General features: G+C 42.6%; 1 protein-coding gene across 2 annotated transcripts; it reads right to left on the bottom strand.

Moving 5' to 3' along the window:
- Positions 1 to 1,823: 1,823 nt before the first annotated feature.
- TRIM21 (tripartite motif containing 21) lies at positions 1,824 to 10,929 on the bottom strand. Of its 2 annotated transcripts, none has more exons than XM_090264626.1 (7): positions 10,868 to 10,929; positions 8,526 to 8,980; positions 7,948 to 8,043; positions 6,628 to 6,858; positions 3,825 to 3,847; positions 3,043 to 3,143; positions 1,824 to 2,755 (listed from the first exon to the last, which is right to left on the bottom strand). In XM_090264626.1, the coding sequence occupies exons 2-7, from the start codon at positions 8,931 to 8,933 to the stop codon at positions 2,208 to 2,210; spliced, it is 1,407 nt and encodes a 468-aa protein (XP_090120752.1). In that variant the 5' UTR covers positions 8,934 to 8,980; positions 10,868 to 10,929; the 3' UTR covers positions 1,824 to 2,207. The 2 variants fall into 2 exon arrangements, with proteins under 2 accessions (XP_090120752.1, XP_090120761.1); XM_090264635.1 differs by lacking the exon at positions 10,868 to 10,929 and adding an exon at positions 9,107 to 9,371.
- Between the last annotated feature and the right edge of the window lie 8,372 nt (positions 10,930 to 19,301).

Genomic DNA, 19,301 nt, shown 5'->3' with positions numbered 1-19,301 from the left:
ATTTGTGAATTATACCACAATAAAGATAGAAAAATTAAAAACATGAAATATGTTTAGAAATAAAAGGCCCCATAATCTTTAAATTTTTTGATTAAACTTTTATCATACAGCTGTGATAGAACTAAAAATATAAAGTATGCATGACACGGGGTAAGCAGTGCATGAAATTTCAACTTTCTTCTGTCTTAGCTTGTTTATTTTTAAAATTTGGTGTAATAATTTCTGCCTGATTTAATTCAAAAGGAAGTTATAGAATCAAAGATCAGAAAAATCAACAGGTTTTATTTGAATCTTAAAGGATAATATTAATCAACTCTGGAATTGTTGCTGGTAGAATCTTTCCTCATTTCTCATGAGAATTTTTGTGTAACATGCAGGGGTGTACCTGGATCACTTGTTAGTAATTACTGGTGGGGATAAAGCTGAGATACTATAAAATCTCTACTACTTATTTCACTTTGGTGGACCAAGGAGATGGTAATATGTCATCTGTGTAATGTACCTGTCCAACATCAGGGTAACCTAATATGCCAAGGTATTCAGATTTTGAGAAACAAGGATAATTAAGTTTATATCATTATGGTACTTTCCTCCCACCAGCATATCTATTGAAGGGCACAAGCCATCATTTAACATCGGCCCACCCCAAGGTAGAGGCACAGAGAAGCAGAAAATCTGATTATATTTAATCTACACTTCTATAAAAAAAAATTTCTCCATGATCTTTACATACAGAATCCACCCATTCCCCAATACACCCCCATTCATATAGGACTGCGTTCTCTTCCATATTATTCTTCCAGTTTATCAACCAAAGGACTGTTTGATTTTGCCAACTTCCTGTAAAGTCATCTTGCCTGATAATGCTATTCTTTTTATCCTTTCTCCAAAGGACCTCCTTCCTGTTCAGTGTTAAGATAGAAACGTCTTTTTTATTTTTTATTTATCAATATTCCTTCCAAGGTCATCAACATCTTTTACAGTATCTGAATTTTTAATGAAATATTTAGCAGATGTTCTGAAGGCACATCTGAGATTTTATATGAGATGAGGAATCGGGGTTCCTGGAAGGATGATGGTTCTCATTCATAGCCTATTATCACTCAGGTGTAGAACTTCATTATTCCAACCTTGAAAGTTGAAACTCAAGAAAGTGTTTGCTGTCAGTAGGTGATGCTGTTACCTCAGTCTTGGCCTTCTTACCAATCAGGGTTCTACTTGGGAAGCAGATAAATATTGGGATTTATTTAGGAGTTCACTTACACAACTATGGAGGCTGGCAAGACAAGTTCTAAATCTGCAGGGCAGGCCATCAGGAAAGCAAGGCTAGGACTCTTGGGCATGAGCTTAAGCTGCTCTTTATAGGTAGAATATCTTTTTCTTCAGGGAAGGTGCAGGTCTGCTCTTAAAGCCTTTTACCTGATTGAATTAGGCTCACTCAGTTTATCTAGGACAATCTCCCTCACTTAAACGTCAAATGATTATGGACGTTAATGACATCTACCACACATCTTCACAGATTAGTGTTTTGATTGAAAAATGGAGGGCTTACAGCCTAGCCAAACTGACACATTAAAAAACCATCACAACTTCCATTTAGATTGATATGCCCTTTAACCAACTCAATTATCAACACGGTGTGGTTGGGGTATAATTGTGGGAATGGGGATGCATAGCAGGCTGGATATTTAACTTGGCAATCTAATTCAATTAAAAAAAATGTGGTTGTTTTCTATAGGCAGTGTGGAGTCACCTATGATGAGATGTGTGTGTGTGTTGGAAAGAGTATCCCAGATGTGTATGAGAATAAGAATTGAATGGGATAGATTGAGATGCATTTACTTAAGAAGCACTTTTTCAAACCATGTAAGATATAATAGAGGTCTGAGCAAAGGCCTAGAGATGGGGAGGAGAAAACAAAACTTGAGTTACATAAAGAAGGCAGAAAAATGTTTTAGTATAACCAGATGAGTTTGGACCAAATATAAGTGGTTTATTTCATGGGGGGAATCATAAGCTACCTAGGGCAGGATTGTAGATACTGAAGATCACTTGACATAGATATTCAGTGATCTTGCCAAAGTTGGCTTGCTGGTATCCTGATACTGCTGTAGAGAAAAAGGGAGTTCAGAGTTCATGGGAAAATACGGCAGGGTCCGTGGCTGAGGTATCAACAAAGTGGATGTCAGTGACCAGAGAGAGCCCTACTATCCCATCTTCAGAGGACAGAGGGTCAGAGGGGCCGCATTTCTTCCGCCATCATTGAAGCCAGGATTGAAGAAAGGCCGCAGGGGTCCAGTGAAGGCACATTCAGAGAAGGTGTAGATGAGGGAGCCATGGTCAGTGATGTTATAGAAGGAGACAGTTCTGGCCTCATAGTCCAGGAAGATCCCAATTTGGCGTGGAGGCACTGGGAGGTGGAGGGGAGTCTGTGGGCAGGTGCCAGCCTCATAGTTTTGTTTCTTCCACAGCCAAATTGTCCAGAAGCCATTCATGGGGTTGAGCAAAAACTGCCCCTTCCTCTTTACAGAGTCTCTACAAACCCCCAGGTCCCAGGCCTCCTTTCCCGTCACATCTACCTCCCAGTAAAGTTTTCCGGAGTTGAAGTGCTGGGCACCCAGGATCATAGGATAAGTATCAAATCTCTCCTCATTCTCAGGCACCTTCTGCTGGGTGTCTCCAAGCCTCACTTGTCTCTGATCCTCTGAAATGATGAGCCATGGATTGGCTGTGTGTGGATCCAGAGTGATGTATACTAAAGAGAGAGGACCACGATCAGGCCAGGAGAGTGTAGGGAGTCACTAACCCGGTGCCTATGTTGGGGGAATGAGGCAGTGAGCCTGAGCCTTACTACATGAGGAAATGACCCCCCAGCCAGCTCCAGTTGTTGCCTGGACCTTTGAGGGAGCCACTTTCCTGAGCTCTGTTCCTGCCCCACCTACTTTGACCTGACATCTCTCCCTGACCTTGGACTTACTCTGCACCCTTGATATCTCATTGCTGCTCAGCAGGCCAGTCCGATACTCCTGGAGCTTGCCTCACCTCCACATGTCCTCAGCATCCTCTTCATCCCTGGCACAAGGCACATACTCCTCAGGTCTGGGGAGACAATATCCAGTTGTTCCAGGTTCCAGGATTCACACCTGGGGGAAACAGAGTTTGATATCCTGTCTCCAAATCCTACTCCACCCTCCCCGAACCTTAATGCTATAACCTCTCTTGTGGATGACTGATAATTTAATTCAACACAGATTTACAAATACCTACTGTTTTAGGGTCTCTGGAGGTGGAAGGCAAAAGGAGGCAGGATTTACTTCCTATCCAGCCTTTTGGGTCACATGGGCCTCTGCAGCATGTGGAGTCTCTACCTCCTGTTCAAGCCTGAGGTCACCACACAAGCACCTTCTGTTTCATTTTACAGGCAGGGTGCTGGTATATGCTGAATCACTTCCAAAGGACCTCAAGGAATTTCACCCACACAGTGCGTCTTACTCATGGCTCTTTCTGGGAGATTTGTAACTGGTTGGATGTTTTTTAAAGGAGTCCCATCAGGCTGTAGACTCAGAACTTCCTAGAATTTACCTGTTTGTTAGGGCTTCACTTTGTAAAGATGTTAGTCCAATTACTTTGGGCAACTCACCAACTGAGATGCCCATTGATTAGCCTTCTGAGACCAAAAAACATTTTATGGAGGATGGGATCTTTGAGAATAGGAAGGAAGATGGGAAAAATTTCAGTGCATGTTTTTCTAACTCAATAATCTTTTATGCAGGTAAATACACTTCTTGCCACCCCTTCCTCTAATAAAGAAAACCTCTCCTTACCTTTCTAGGACAGTTTTCACCTCCTGAGGAAAAAGGAGACAGAGTAAGTTTCAGAATCATAGGTTTAATGACAGACTTCAGTCCTATGGGTGATGCGATGCCACCCTGAGGTCACAGGCACTGCTCTGCCCAATTCCTCTGGGCCATGGCCTGAAAGACATTTCTGACCAACTTGGAACAGAGGAATGTGTGGATGCTTGTGGGATAACCAGAAACCCACATGAACCTACAGCCAAGAGAAGGATGGCATGTTTAAGGACTCAGAAAACAAATGAGAAAGGCCAGATTCTTGGGGAGACCAAAGGGGTCTGGGAGAGTGGAAAGGAGCAAATAGCCCAGGCAGGCTGAGGCCCAGAGACAGACACATGGAAAGGACAGCCAAGTCAGGATGCACCAACACTGCTCTTCCTCATTTGTGGGCTTGACTTGTTTGGGGAGAAAATGCTGGTCAGTTAAAGCTCTGTACCATGCTGTAGTTAATGTTGCTTCCTTATGTATGTGAAATCGAATCACCTGAGAATATTGTTGCTGAGGTTGGGAGTTTTTATCTGGAAACGGTAGGCTCCTAGGTCAAGTGAAAAGTGCGTAAGAAGCTTGGCTCAGTGTTGGGCTAAAGCAAGATTTAGATAAGGGGAAGAAGAGAGCCTGCCAAGTCAACCAATCCAGCCAGCTTTTTTGCCCAAACAGAAAGAAATGGCTTTATGACTACATCTGAATGAGACAGAGAAAAGGTGTGGGCAAAGAACCGTAGGATGTTATAACAGAGGGGACTCTTGAGACGATCTAGTTTCTAGTTTCCCAAAGTGAGGCAAACAACTCATTAGTGGATATGAGATCATTTTAAGTAGAATACATATTGGTAAATTAAAAAAAGTTACGTACCTATTTTAAACTTAGCTCTATTTCTTACTATTTGGGAGAACTTGGTCAAGTTATTTAGCTTTAATATCTCACTAGATTTCTTAATAACTCTGTGCCCTATTTTTCTCATCTATAAAATGGGGAAAATAAGAGTACCACCTCATCACATTATCACGAGGGATTCAATGCCTGGCATGTAATATGTGCTTTTTAAGAATATGCAGTTATTCACCCTCCCTTCCCCACCCCCACTCTTATTAGGGATTTCTGGACCAAGGGTAGGTAGGACGACGACCATGCCCAGCTTAAAGAGCTAGAGGAGCTTGAGACCTTCCCCCATTGTCCTTTATAAGATTATAAAGGGTCTTAACTCTGAGAGGGGGGACTGTTATTTTTTATTGTAAAAAGAAATTAATAAATTAACTATTAAAAATAAAAAAAAGAATAATATAGGAAAGGGTGAAGCCATAGAACTTGTATGTACGACCCATGGGCATGGACTGGGGGGCAGGGGGTGGGATTGCTGGGGGAGGGGTGGTGCTGGGCAGAGGGGAGCAAAGGGGAAAAAATTGGAACTATTGTAACAATATAATCAATAAAATATACTTAAAAAAGAATATGCAGTTATTATTATTGTTATGAAATAGAAAAATATCAGTAACAATATCAACATGTGATTTCTTGGCTACTATTGGTTAGGACAAATTTCCTTTTAAACTAAATTTATCCTGGTAAAAGAATGAGACAATTTAAAGAAAAAAATAACATGTTAAAATCACTTAGGTGGTTCATAGAAGTAGCAGAAAGTGTAAAGGTGATATATTTATGACCAAAGTTTGGTAAATCCTTGTAATTTAGTCCGTTCCCTCTCCCTTGTTTCACAAATGGAGAAATTAGGTGTAGGAAAGGAAAACATGACTTAACCTAGAGTTATGGAGAGATATGATGATGGCTGGGGCTGGGCTACTGTCTCGTAACCTTTAGTTGTTATTTTTAGTTTTCTGAAAACCTCCCCATGGCCAGACACTTATCAAAGAGCCTTAGTGGATTCTCATTTAATCCTCACAAGAAACCTTTGAGATATATAATATTATACTATCCATTTAATTATGAGAAACCTGATACTCAGAATGATTAAGGACCTTTCTCAAGGTCATGAACCTGATACATGTTAGAGCAGGCACTTACCAGAGATGTCCATTTTCAAAAAATTGCTGCATGGAATACTCCTTCCTTAATCTGTATCTTTCCATGCCTTGAATGCAAACCACTCATTATAGGGAACCGGTCCGCGTGGCAATGGCGAATGTAGCTCAGCCCTGGTTCGGAAAACCAACAGGCACGAGGAGGCACACAGGAGCCAGGCCCGCAGATTGGCTTTCCCGTGAGAATCAGGCCTGCATTGTATCTATACTGCTTAAAAGCTTGCTTTTGCTAAAAAACTTGCTCACCCTGAGCTGAAAAACAACAGATGTTTAATGTACAACTTTAAAGTAACTTCTCAAGGTCTATTCTGAACTGTTTTAAGGAGTGGATGTGGCTAGATCTCCCATACTTATCATTTCCTTGCACGCACATTCTTTTCTTTATTATCTGTAAACAACAACCCTCTAAAGCAACCTTAGCAGAGATTTGTAACTTTGTTTGCTGTGATCCGCCCAGAAAGGAATAAAAGCCTGTCCAGGCAAGGGTCATGGCGCTCATACTGATTTAGTGAGCAACCGTTCTGTCCCTTTTCTGCACCAGATTAGTGCAGCCCATGTGATTTTGTTTGTTGCATCCACAATGCTGTCCGCGACAGCTCATGGGTCTGAATTCCATTTGTTTTATTTAAGAAAATTCCATGGACTGGGTTTCTCTTTGCTCTCATGGTAGCCCCAGAGGGCTCTGGCTTCTGTTTGGTTCCACCTTGAGTGCAGAGTGGGAGCCTCTCCCACCTCACCTGCAGCAGTTCCAGCTCTGAGCTCCGGCTTCTCCGTTCCAACTCTGAGATCAGCTCCTGTAGGGCCTGGCTCTGCTGGACCAGTCTGGCCTCTGTCTCCCCCAGGATTCTCAGCTGTTCCCTCTCTTCCTTCTCTAGCTTCTGCAGCTGCCTCTGTTCCTCTTCAGCCAGGAATTCTTTCTGCTGCTTAAACTCTGCGTGAATTTTCAGTTTGTGTGTCTCAACTTTCCCCTACGGTGTCAATGAAAAAAGAGAGGTGGTTTTTATCAAAATCTCCCAAGCTTCGGGGATGGAGGTGTCCATACCTACTACTCCCTGTAGACTTACCATTCTGGGTCTGTCTGGAAATAAACACACACACACACACACTTTGCTGGGGAAGTGGGTGGGTCAGGCTTCTGGGATTAAGAAGGCAATGGGAATAGGGCACAGTGTAGCTGTGCTAGAACAACAGCTGCATCAGCCTATGGGAATCAGACTTGCCTCAACTTCTCTCAAAACCTAGTCTGCACCCAAATGTGTCCTTTGTCTTCATAGCTCAGTGTTACTGAAAGAGTAACACCTGTCCCCAGTCAAACAACTTCACAAAGACAGGCCCACAAAACCATTCTTAAGTCCTGGGGAAAGAGTCTTTGTGATATTCTTTGCTTGCCCTCTTATGCGAGTGATTCGAAGGTCACCTGAGGACACAGGATGACCCCTTTTGTCATCACAGCTTTGTTCACCTCTCCTTGGTCCCAAATCTTCCTCTTCTGCTATTTATTGGCCATGAGTTCCTTCCACTCCTCTTTATCCCTTACCCACCCCCACCTCTAAATCACCAGTGCAGAATAAACTTTAGTTCTCCATTCTACTTTGGACCCGTGGTCTAGACACAGTCAAGCAACCATCTGGTCAGGCTGGTTTTCCTACCTCAGGCCTCGGTGGTTTCCTTAAGTCTGTATCTCACAGCCCCTGTCATTTCCTGACAGACATAGCTGTATCTCTCCTGGGATAGCTATGGCGCAGATACCAAAGACTGCTACCATCATCCCTCAATACTGGGCTTAAGGAACAGGAGCTTTAGGTGATGGCTTTTTCCTCAGCACCTTCTCCTAAGACTCTTGATCTTTGTGTCTGATTGGAAACTCTCTTTGAACTCCATACTTTTTATTTCCTTCTATCAGGAGACCTAGAAGACTGTTGATTCTTGAAGAGTGAGGTATGCTGACTCTATCACTCCTCAGACAGGTATAGCTATGGTTAGGGCTTTCCTGTGGCTAGGCCCTGGACCCTGCCTAGGCTTTTGATCTAAGATTTCTTTTGGGATGTGACTCTTGCCTTCCAGGCTGTTCTCTTTGTTGCAACATCCATTTCCAACTTTTCAGCAAGTTCTTGCTCTTTTCTCAGTTTCCTTAATGTCACCTGGAGCTTCTCCTGCAGAGAAAGATACCAGGTTAATGCCCAACCAGACCAAGAAGGAGGGTTGCGTGGTGTGAGGTGGGGAAAGATCATATGGGTTCTTAGAAAAGCCTGAGGGCAGAGGAAGGAGGACTAGAGTCTGATTGGTGTATGAATTTTGTGGATGGGAATACTTTGGGAAAAGCCTCATGTTTCTTAGAAAAGAGCCACACTGTTGGGGTGGCAGGGATGAGGGCACTACTCATTCTAAATTAACCAGGAAGTCACAAGGAAACAGGATCCTTCCAGCATTTTCCCATAGCAGCTTTCCTGATCCTGGGGAATGAGAAAGCTGTGATGAGCCTTAAATTACACAGAGAAAGTAGGGAACACTCCCCCTTTCTCTAGTCCCTCAACTCTATAGGCGACTTTCTCCCATCCCCAGCTCTGGGGAACAAAGCACACATTAGGACCCCATTTCCTTTCTACCTGTTCATGCCTCCATTCCAAGGTCTCACCTGGTACTCCTGAACAGCCTCTTCAATGGGGACCATGGGGTGGTCACGGTGTTTCCGGGACTGAGAACACACCCAGCAAAGAGCCTTCCCATCTCTCTCACAGAACAGGTGAAGTTTCTCTCCATGCACCCCACATTGCTCCCGCTTTGTGCCCTCCTTGGCATCTTGGCTGATCTGTCTTAGATTGTCCACCATGTTGGCTAGCTGGAGATTGGGCCGGAAGTTCCTGAGCAGGAATGTTTTCCGGCACACAGGACAGATGCCACCCTTATCTTTCCCGACCTGAGAGATGCATTCGTGGCAGAAGCTGTGGCCACATTCAATGCTCACTGGCTCTGTTACGGGGTCCAGGCAGATAGAGCATGTAACCTCCTCCCACATCATTGTCAAGGGCGTTGCTGAGGCCATAGTGAGAATGTGCAGATTAAGTAGCACTGCAGAGAGCTTGAGGTGACCTAGTGGGGAGAGGAAAAAAGTTAGAGAGAAGATGAGAAAGGTTGGATGAGAAAAACAAAACAATTCAAAGGAAGATATGAGGGAGAGTGAACTGGAGGGGGTTAAAACAAGATAAGAACATTAACCTGAATAACAAGAACTTCTCCTCCACAGTCAGGTCCATTGATCCAGTCAAACAGAATGATTTCCCAAAATGGACAGTGAAAATTGTTGAGAACCTCAGAGATAGGGCCGTTACATTATCATGTCTGTCTCAGCTTAAACCCTCAGTGCCCAGGCTTTTTCTGTCCATAGTAATAGTGACCATTTACCATGGGCCTTCCATGTGCCAGAGAAGGTGCAACAATGCTTTGCACACATCCTCATTAATCTTCAAAAACAGCAGTAGATCTATATATATAATATGAATATATACACAAGAAAAATTATTCAACAACATGGATGGATCTTGCGAGTATTAGGCCAACTGAAATAAGTCAGACAGAAAAGGACAAATACATGATTTCACTCATATGTGGGATATGAAAATGAAAGTACTGAATGAACAAAGAAAACAAATTCATAGACACAGACAACAGTATGGTGGTTCGAAGGGGGGTGGGGGAAGGTGAAGTGTGTAAAGGGGGTCCAATATACGGTAATGGAAGAAAACTAGACTTTGGGTCACCACGCAGACATTGAATTGAAATGTTGTATATCTGAAATTTCTATGTTATTAACCAATGTTACTCTAATAAATTTCATTTAAAAAATAACAAAAAAACCTGTACTAAATAAGAACTATAAAAGAAAAAAGAACAATTATTCTTATATATTCTTATAAGTACATATGTATATAGCCCTGGCTGGTTTAGCTCAGTGGATTGAGCGTCGGCCTGCGAGCTAAGTGTCGCTGGTTCGATCTTCCAGTCAGGGTACATCAGAGAAGGAAAACTCTGACTCCAAAAAACCTCCGCTGCCTTGCGGCATACCTCTTCAGGGGAAAGGCTAAGGGAGTAAACCCTGACAGAAAATCCGGAGCCGGAGTCCCTAAGGCGGTTTGACGTTGTAGTCAACACCGGCAACTCCTGCGGCGCACCTGAAGCCAAGCTGTATTGACTCCATCTTTCCCTTGGACCCTTCAGCTGCGAAGAGAGGGGGGGTCTGCTGCATGGGCAACAGCAGACCCTCCATATCACCCTGCCCAGGCTCTGTAGCTTCAGCGTCATCGCAAGATGTCGATTCAACACGGGAGGAGACAGATACCGTGTCACTCCCGAGTCGGACTGCACAGCTATTCTCTGCGGTGCAGATGGACTCTTGGGAAGCTACACCATCGTCTCTCGAGACGGACGGCTGCCGACGACGACATATGTATATGCATATATGTATTATATATATTCACACACACATACATGCATGTGTGGTCAGCACTCCCTGGCCTCTTCTCTCAGCTGCTTGAACCTAGCAGCCGTCTTCATTTCCTCCAGGGCATAGACCCATACATTTCTAACATCCTAAACAACCCTGCCCCTCTCTCCTCCACAGGGAGACTTTTGGGGATAGGAGTCTCAAACTTGAAAGACCTCCCCCACACCGGAATCCTCTGGACCACCCTCCGGCTAGGTTTCCGTCCCGTTTCTTTTCAGCTGCAGCCAGCCCTCGTCCCAGCTCAGGTGGAAGCAGCAGGGCAGCCCTAGTTCTTTCCAGGTGACTTGAAGTCCCGTTCACAGCCCCGCCTTCTCCGAGGCAGACCCAAGAGCGCGGTAAGAACTGCTGGGCTTGGGCTGAGCAAACCCTGCGGCGGAGAAGGGGAAACTGACTCGCAAGCTCTAGGGGTGGGGACTGGTCGGAAGGGGGTCTTCAGATCTGGGCTGCGGTACCTCAGTGCAGCCTGGTTCACTCACCTTTTCACTGGATTCAAGGGATGGCAGCCGGCTTTCTATTTCGCTTTCTATTTCCTGTAAGGCGCCTGACTGCGAGGGAGGGCGGGCCAAGGGGAGAGAGTGGGAGGAGCAAGGGGAGGAGGGGAAACCGAGGGGTGGGGCGGGGCAGGAGAGGGGCAGGAGGAGGTGCAAGGAGAGAAGGCGGAGCCAGCTCCGGCTAGGTAAGAAGCTGCTGGAGGCTTGGCTAGTGCTTCTGGGGGGCTGGGTCAGAGTGAAGGCTTTGCAGGTTTGCTTCTTGCTTTGTGCCCCACCCCATGTCCTCATTATCTAATATAGTAAAATATGGTATTTACTAGATGGAGTGGCCATCTCCCCACACCGACGTGCTGTGCCCGCGTGTGGGAGCTGTTCTCACGGAGGTTTGGGTGGAGAGAAGGGTGCCTGGAGCACTTTCTCACTTGCCACCATCTGCTTCCTACCTTCAGACACAGTTCTTTTTCAGGAGACTAGATATTCTTTTAACATCAGGGTGTAAGAGATTTATTTTGCATGGCCCTAAGATGTGCATCACACCAGTGTGTGGTAAGAAAGAAATGGACAATTATTGAGCACCAACTGTGCTGTCACTGAGCTAGAGATTTTCTTAGGTTACTTATTATTATTTTTTATTTTTAAAATTGTGCTAAAATACCCATAACATACAATTTACCATCTTAACTGTTTTTAGGTGTTCAGTGGCATTTAATACATTCACAATGTCGATTCAACACGGGAGGAGACAGATACCATGTCACTCCCGAGTCGGACTGCACAGCCATTCTCGGTGGTGCAGATAGACTCTTAAGAAGCTACACCATCATCTCTCGAGACGGACGGGCATGGGCAACAGCAGACCGTCCATATCACCCTGCCCAGGCTCTGTAGCTTCAGCTTCACTGGAGAGGACACTCCAGCGTCATCGCAAGATGTCGATTTAACACGGGAGGAGACAGATACCGTGTCACTCCCGAGTCGGACTGCACAGCCATTCTCGGCGGTGCAGATAGACTCTTAAGAAGCTACACCATCCTCTCTCGAGACGGACGGCTGCCGACGACTGTTGTGCAACCACCACCACTGTCTATCCATAGAACTTTTTTCATCTTGCCAAACAGAAACTCTGTCCCTGTTAAACAATGATTGCCCATCCTCCCCTTCCTTTAGCCCCTGCAACCACCATTCTATTTTCTGTTTCTGATTTTGACTATTGTAGGTGTCTCATATAAGTGGAATCATAAAGTATTTGTCCTTTTGTATGAATTATTTCACTTCACATAATAACCTCAAGGTTCGTCCACATTCTAGCATGTGACAGGATTTCCTTTCTTTTTAAGGATGAATAATTTCTATTGTATGTCTGTACATTTTGTTTATCCATTAATCTGTCGATGGACACCTGGGTGGCTTCCACCCTTTGGCGATGGTGAATAGTGCTGCTATATCCAGTTATAGTATTATAGTCACACAGCAATTTAGTGATCTGGGGTTATTACATTTATATTACAGGAGAGGCCGCTGAGGCAGAATGGAGGGAAGTGACTTGCTTGAAGTGACAGAACAAGCATGTGTGCACTGGGTAAAAGGTCCAGGGAAGACCCTCTTTTAGTGATAGCCCAGAGATAACAGGCTGCCATGTCTGTTCAAGCAGAGGATGCAGGGGCAGGTGGTAGGGTTGTGGTCCTAAGATGTAGAGGAGGAGGGAGAAAAGAGGATCAGTGGGGAGGCTGGAAGAATTCTCAGTTTCTTCCAACTCAGACATTCTATCTTTTTTCTTTTTCAGTCCCTGTCGTCGTCGTCGGCAGCCGTCCGTCTCGAGAGACGATGGTGTAGCTTCTTAAGAGTCTATCTGCACCGCCGAGAATGGTTGTGCAGTCCGACTCGGGAGTGACACGGTATCTGTCTCCTCCCGTGTTGAATCGACATCTTGCGATGACGCTGGAGTGTCCTCTCCAGTGAAGCTGAAGCTACAGAGCCTGGGCAGGGTGATATGGAGGGTCTGCTGTTGCCCATGCAGCAGACCCCCCCTCTCTTCGCAGCTGAAGGGTCCAAGGGAAAGACGGAGTCAATACAGCTTGGCTTCAGGTGCGCCGCAGGAGTTGTCGGTGTTGACTACAACGTCAAACCGCCTTAGGGACTCCGGCTCCGGATTTTCTGTCAGGGTTTACTCCCTTAGCCTTTCCCCTGAAGAGGTATGCCGCAAGGCAGCGGAGGTTTTTTGGAGTCAGAGTTTTCCTTCTCTGATGTGCCCTGACTGGAAGATCGAACCAGCGACACTTAGCTCGCAGGCCGACGCTCAATCCACTGAGCTAAACCAGCCAGGGCCATTCAGTCCCTGTATAATTTAAGTAAATACATCAGTTGAACTTTGCTTGATATTTACTGTAGGTTTAGCAAACTTAAAAACATTTCCTACTTCTTTGAAATTTCCAATCTCTTTTTAAGAGCATTTGCTTAGTAAATTTGCATCAGGCAACACGTAGTGTCCAAATTGTGCCACTGTACTCAGATTTGATTTCAGGAACATAGTATCAGAAAGCAAAGTCAAAAGAGAGTGAAAAAATTAAATGAAAAAGAGACCTGTAAGTGAATTTGCACATACTTAGAAGAGGACTCTTTTTTGACATCACTGCAGACCCTTTGTTGTTTCCTGCAGGCAATGACTAAGCCACTATCAAGAGGGGTAGAAAAGCAGAGCTCTCATGATAGGGCAGACATGGATTTGGTGCTAATCCCGCTATTTACTAGCTATATGCCATCTCTCTCAGGTTCAGTGGAATAATCTATTAAATTTGTATGTTAATACATTCACCACAAGGTTGCTTTGGTACATGTTCAATGATACACACATAGATAAGTTAACATAACATATTCATAGCTGCAACAGTCCCTACCTTGGTAACTGGCTCTAAGACCACGGTTGCCACTCATGCCAAATTCCCCTCACTCACCGCCAGTATGTTGGTACTCCAGTGTTCTTTTCATGGTGACAATGACCCAAATCTTCATTCCTGAACGATCAGTGTCCTTAATATTCTCGTTTTTAACATATCAGTCATTGTTATCGGGTGATGATAATGAGGACTCTCTCTAGTGTATAACTTGGGTTTTAGGCATAGTCTCCTTGCTCCCTGGCACAGCAACCCACATTCTCCCTGGTAACAGGGAGAAGTCATTCCAGACAGTATAGAAACCACACACTCTGCCTATTTCTTCAGTGGCTTAAGAATCCCCAAAGAGCCAGGGGATAGGTGCAAATTCTAGTTTATTAGAACCAGGTTTGATTACTTTGGTGAAAGGGCTTCTCCTTTCTTCACAAGACCCTTCAAACAGGGCTGAGTCCTATGTTGGGGGATGGGAAGAAAGCTGTCTTGTAGAGGCATAAGCTACTAGAGGATAGGATTGATGCCTGATTTAATCTTCAGGTAAAGCATAGTAAATAAAGAATACCAGTTTTAAAAAGCATTTTTAAGACTATTGGATAATGTAGATTTTAGAATGAATTGAATTGGAAACAGTCTCATGTGCAAATAGAACTGGTCTTTGGTTCCGCACTTTTACTTCCATTGATCATTCTTTTCTCCCATCCCATACTTGGGAGACAACCTGCCATGAGCTGTGTTTATTAGTTTCAAGGCAAAGAAAGCATCCAGAATGAGGTGCTAGAAAAGTCAAATGAAAGACTTCATCAAAGAGATATCTGTATTTCAACAAAACACAGAAATCCATTAGAAATGATCTCTTTACCTTCAAGGTTTGGAACATGATAAGAACCTGCAAAATTTCTAAAATTTCAAAGAATAAAAAATGTGTTGTGTGATAGGTATGAGAAGGTGTTAGGGAAACAAAAAATACTTTTTGAAGATACCATAAATTTAACCAAGCATATGAACCTATTTTTTCCTGTTTTGGGATGTTAAATTGCTAGAGAGAAGAGAGGACAGAGGAATACTGAATAAATTATTATATATGTATATCTTCTATGTATTATGCACTATGCTAAGTACCCACACACAAATTAGATATATCAGGATAGTAAAGAGCAAGATACATGGTATTGTCCTTAATTTGCCATAAGAAATATGAAAATAATGAGGAACTAGGCAGCTGAGAATGACTTTTTAAAAACCCACATGACATTTGGGTTAACAGAGCCACCTTTTAAACCCAACTCTATAAGTCTAGCATCTTTTATTTGGAAAGATCACTGCTTTGAAACTAGGCATCAAGTTTTAGGTAGGACAAGGCTAAAGAAATAAATCTAGTGGTGCTACATTATTTCTGAAATCTTAATAATCATAGATGCACCTTGTATTCCAACCACATAAAAATAAATTAAATTCTAAAGTTTATATCTGAAATGTATTTCTGGTACAACTGGTACAGTATAATTGGTAATGGGCTGAATTATTACCTATTTTTATGTAATTTGTGAAGTTTTATTTTTAGTTATTTATTTTCAGAATTGGTTTAACAGATATACATCTATTTAACTTCTGAGACTTGGATTTTTTCCTATGGTTGGCAGCATGTGTCTCTGGTTTTCTATGTTATGATAACTGATGTAAAATGCAAAAGGCCAATTTGAGCCTTTTAAAAAAATGAGTCAGACCTAAATGGGCCAACACTTTAATTGGAGAAGAGGAGAGCTTTGGATGCTATGCTTGGTATTGTTCAATATCTCTGGATGACTAAGAATGGTGCAGCAGAGCTTTTCTATTAAGCCATCCTCAGAGAGCTTGTGTCAGACTCAATTCCTCTCCCTCCAATTCTAATTGTTAATTAATGTGTAAATACTAATCCACCTCAAGAAGCGGCAATGAATGCTATTCGAGTGATCTGCTTTGCAGGATGTGTGGTGAACTAAAGCTCTGTAACCTATTCAAAGATGAATGGTGGTTTTCTGTGTTATTAGTGCATCCCCCTCCTCTATTAGCAGAAAAGAGAAGCGACTCAGGCTGGGCTGTAGGGCACATTGACTTCTCCTCATTTGTGCTGATACATTTCCGTCAGCATTATTTCCTTTGGTTTATCACCTGCAGCAAACAGATTAGTAAACCCCATTAATTTGAGTCCAGTAACTACAATAAAATTACCTTTGACTAGAGAAACAACCACACAAGAGAGCATTTGCCACTGATGGGGTCTGACTGTTCCACTAAAGAGAAAATCCCAGTTATGATTTGCTTAGGGATGGTGTACGAAGAATTAAAAAAAAAAAAAAAAAAGAATTTCAGAAATCAACCATATCTCATAGAAACCAAGCAAATCTTCATGTAAGAAATCAATTTGATTTTAGAGTATTTGGAAAGGAAGGAGTCCAAGCCTGATACATAGAAGCGTGGATTGCCAGTTGGTGGTTTGGGGAAGGTTGCAGGGTTAGTGTAGTGAGGTTTAAGACTTGATATAAATCTGTACATACTCTGGAGTATCGTGGAGTCAGTCAAACTCCTCTATAGTTGTCCTTTTAAGATGAAAAAGTAATCCCAGACCTTTATTTCATAGTCATGCTCTGAAAGTCAATGTTTGACTCATCAGATAAATAGAAAGAATTTCCCCTACTTCAGCTTATATTACTAATAACTCATAATCTCCTAAACGTTATATGTTTTCAAACAGAATACTTCCAAAAGTCTATTGCACTATAAGTTTTTAAGCCAAAACTGTATCACCAGGAAGACACATTCATTTATATTCCAAGAAACAGCATTTTAGTTCATTGTATGAAAACTTCTTCCAGAAGTGAGTTTAAGATAAAAAAAAAAAAACCATAAGAGCTTCCAGATAAATGGTAAGCTATCAATAATTTTAGGCCTATTGTTTAATTACATGCCTCTAGCTTAAGAGTTACACTTCTATTGTATAATGCTATTTTAAGGATAAAATTTCAACCTCTGATAATGTTAGTTGTTTATGTTGAATGAAAGCCCTTTAGGGGACTTCTGGCCAAGATGGAGGCTTAGACTGACACGCTCTGTCTGCCTCCACAACTAAGAAGGACTACAACTACCTCAAAACCAAAAATAACCAGAAATTCCAGAAAATAAAACTACATGGAAGTCAAACGTATGAAGTGATAAACCAGTGGTGCTCATCCGGACGGGTAAGAGGGGTGAAACCGGGGCAGAAAGGTCAGGCTGTGCTGTCGGCAGAAGCAGCAGGGCTAATAGTGGCAGGACTGCGAGAAATGCCAGGGGAGCAGTCCTGGCTGCAGTTGAGACCCGTCAGCTCACGATTCTAATGCTGGGGAACGCAGACCCCCATTGCCTCGGACTGTGAGGCTCAGAGGGCATGGGGATGGAGGAAGAGGCTCCCGGTCTCTCAGCGGAGAGTAGCAGCAGGAATCCATCTTGGACTCCCGCCCCCACACAAAGTGCCACAGTGTGGTGAAAAAGGTCACCAGGTTGTGACGAGTGCTCAGGGCGCTGCACCCGATAGCATAGGAGATGTGACAACCCTGCCCAAGAAGGAAAGATAAATGAAAATGATCAGAATAACAGGAATAATGATTGAAATACCAGTCATGAAGATAACCAAACAGCAAATAAAAGAATTAACCGATGAACAAATAGGAAAACTTTCTGAGGCTCAGTTCAGAGCTATAGTCATAAAGCAGCTTACAGAATTAACAAAAGATATTGAACACGGCGGGGAAGGAATGAAGACTAACCCTGCTGAAATGAACGAAAACACATACGAGACAAGTGGTGAGGAAACAAAAACCAGAGATTAAATCAACAAATTGGAACATAGGGAAGGAACAAACAGTCAACCAGTGCAAAAAGAGGAAACAAAAAGTGAGGAAAATGAGGAGAGGCTCAGAAACCTCTGGGACAGCTATAAGCGAACAAACATTAGAATTATAGGTTTGCCAGAGGGCAAAGAAGAAGAACTAAAAATTGAAAGATTATGTGAAAAAATAATGAAGCAGAACTTCCCTAATTTGGGGAGAGAAATAGACTTACAGGTCCAGGAAGCACAGAGAGTTCCAGAAAAACTGGACACAGGGAGAACCACTCCAAGACACATTACAATCAAAATGTCAGAAATTAAGGATAGAGAATCTTAAAAACATCAAGAGAGAAGAAAAGAATTATGTACAAAGGGGTCCCAATTAGATTATCAGCTGATTTCTCAAAGGAGACCCTGCAAGAAAGAAGGGACTGGCAAGAAATATTCAAAGTAATGAAAAACAAAACCTACAGCCACGAATACTCTATCCAGTGAAGCTGTCATTCAGAATAGAAGGACAGAGAAAGTGTTTCCAGGACAAAATAAAACTGAAAGAGTTCATTAGATCCAAACCACTGTTATATGAGATGTTAAAGGGACTGGTTTAGAAGAAGGAGGATCAAAACTATGAACATTAAAATGAAAAGTGTATCACAACAACCAACAACGGAAGCTAGGGAATCGAAACAAAGGCAAACTAAGTAGGCAACGAGAGTGGAAAAAGAATTATAAGTATGGGGAACATATTGGGAGGAAGTCAGCGGAGAGAGAGAAGGGGGAAAAGGGAGGGAGATGGTACAGGAATTAAGAAGCATAGTAGGAGGGAATGGAGTAGACAGGAAGAGGTTGAGAAGAACTATATGCACAACCAATGGACATGGACTAAAAGGGGGGGACAACTGAAGGGAAGGGGGTCACTGGGTGGAGGGGAGCAGAGGGAAAAGAAATTGGGACAACTGTAACAGCATAATCAATAAAACATATTTAAAAAACAGAGAAACGAAAACAAACAAACAAACAAAAGAAAGCCCTTTAGAATTGAGCTCAATTATTTGTCCTTTGGGCTTTAGAGATAAAATTAACTCTTTCCAAAATGTCATTTTCTCTCAAATAAATATCTGTAGTAATTTTTACATTCAAAGAGGAAACTCACATTGTATTCTGATTTAATGGGGTTATGTTCATTCTTCCTGCTAACATTATCCCTGGGATAACAATTTAAAATGGTTGAGCCTGTTATCTTGAGAAATATTACTTGGTGAATCAATAGAGGTCAATTTGGATGAAATTAGATGTAAGTTCAAGGGCAGAATTGATCTGTTAACAATTGTTGGAAAGGGGGGGGTTGCTAAAAATGTCTTATGTAATACTTTTTAATTATAAGATTGTCTAGATAAAGTACAAAATGGCACACTAATTCTGATAATTTTGCTATATTTGCCTCACCTAAATCTTGAGAACTCAAAAACACAAACATAGAAAACTCAATGTTAAGTGGTTTCTACCTAAAAAGTACTCAATGTGGGATTAAATCAAAATGTGTAACTTGCTTTGTGATGGAAAACATTACTGATTATTTCAACTGCCATTTTTCCCCATTTCAGAGCACCATAGAAATAATCAGTAGATATACATTGTCATATAAGTGGGGATCATTTCTTAAATCATGTGTCCAAATCATCTAGAT

Source organism: Furipterus horrens, unplaced genomic scaffold, assembly GCF_987537825.1.
Source record: "Furipterus horrens unplaced genomic scaffold, mFurHor1.1.pri manual_scaffold_2, whole genome shotgun sequence".
Lineage (NCBI taxonomy): Eukaryota > Metazoa > Chordata > Mammalia > Chiroptera > Furipteridae > Furipterus > Furipterus horrens.
The sequence above is the reverse complement of the archived record's forward strand: the minus strand, read 5'-3'. Positions and strand labels throughout refer to the sequence as shown.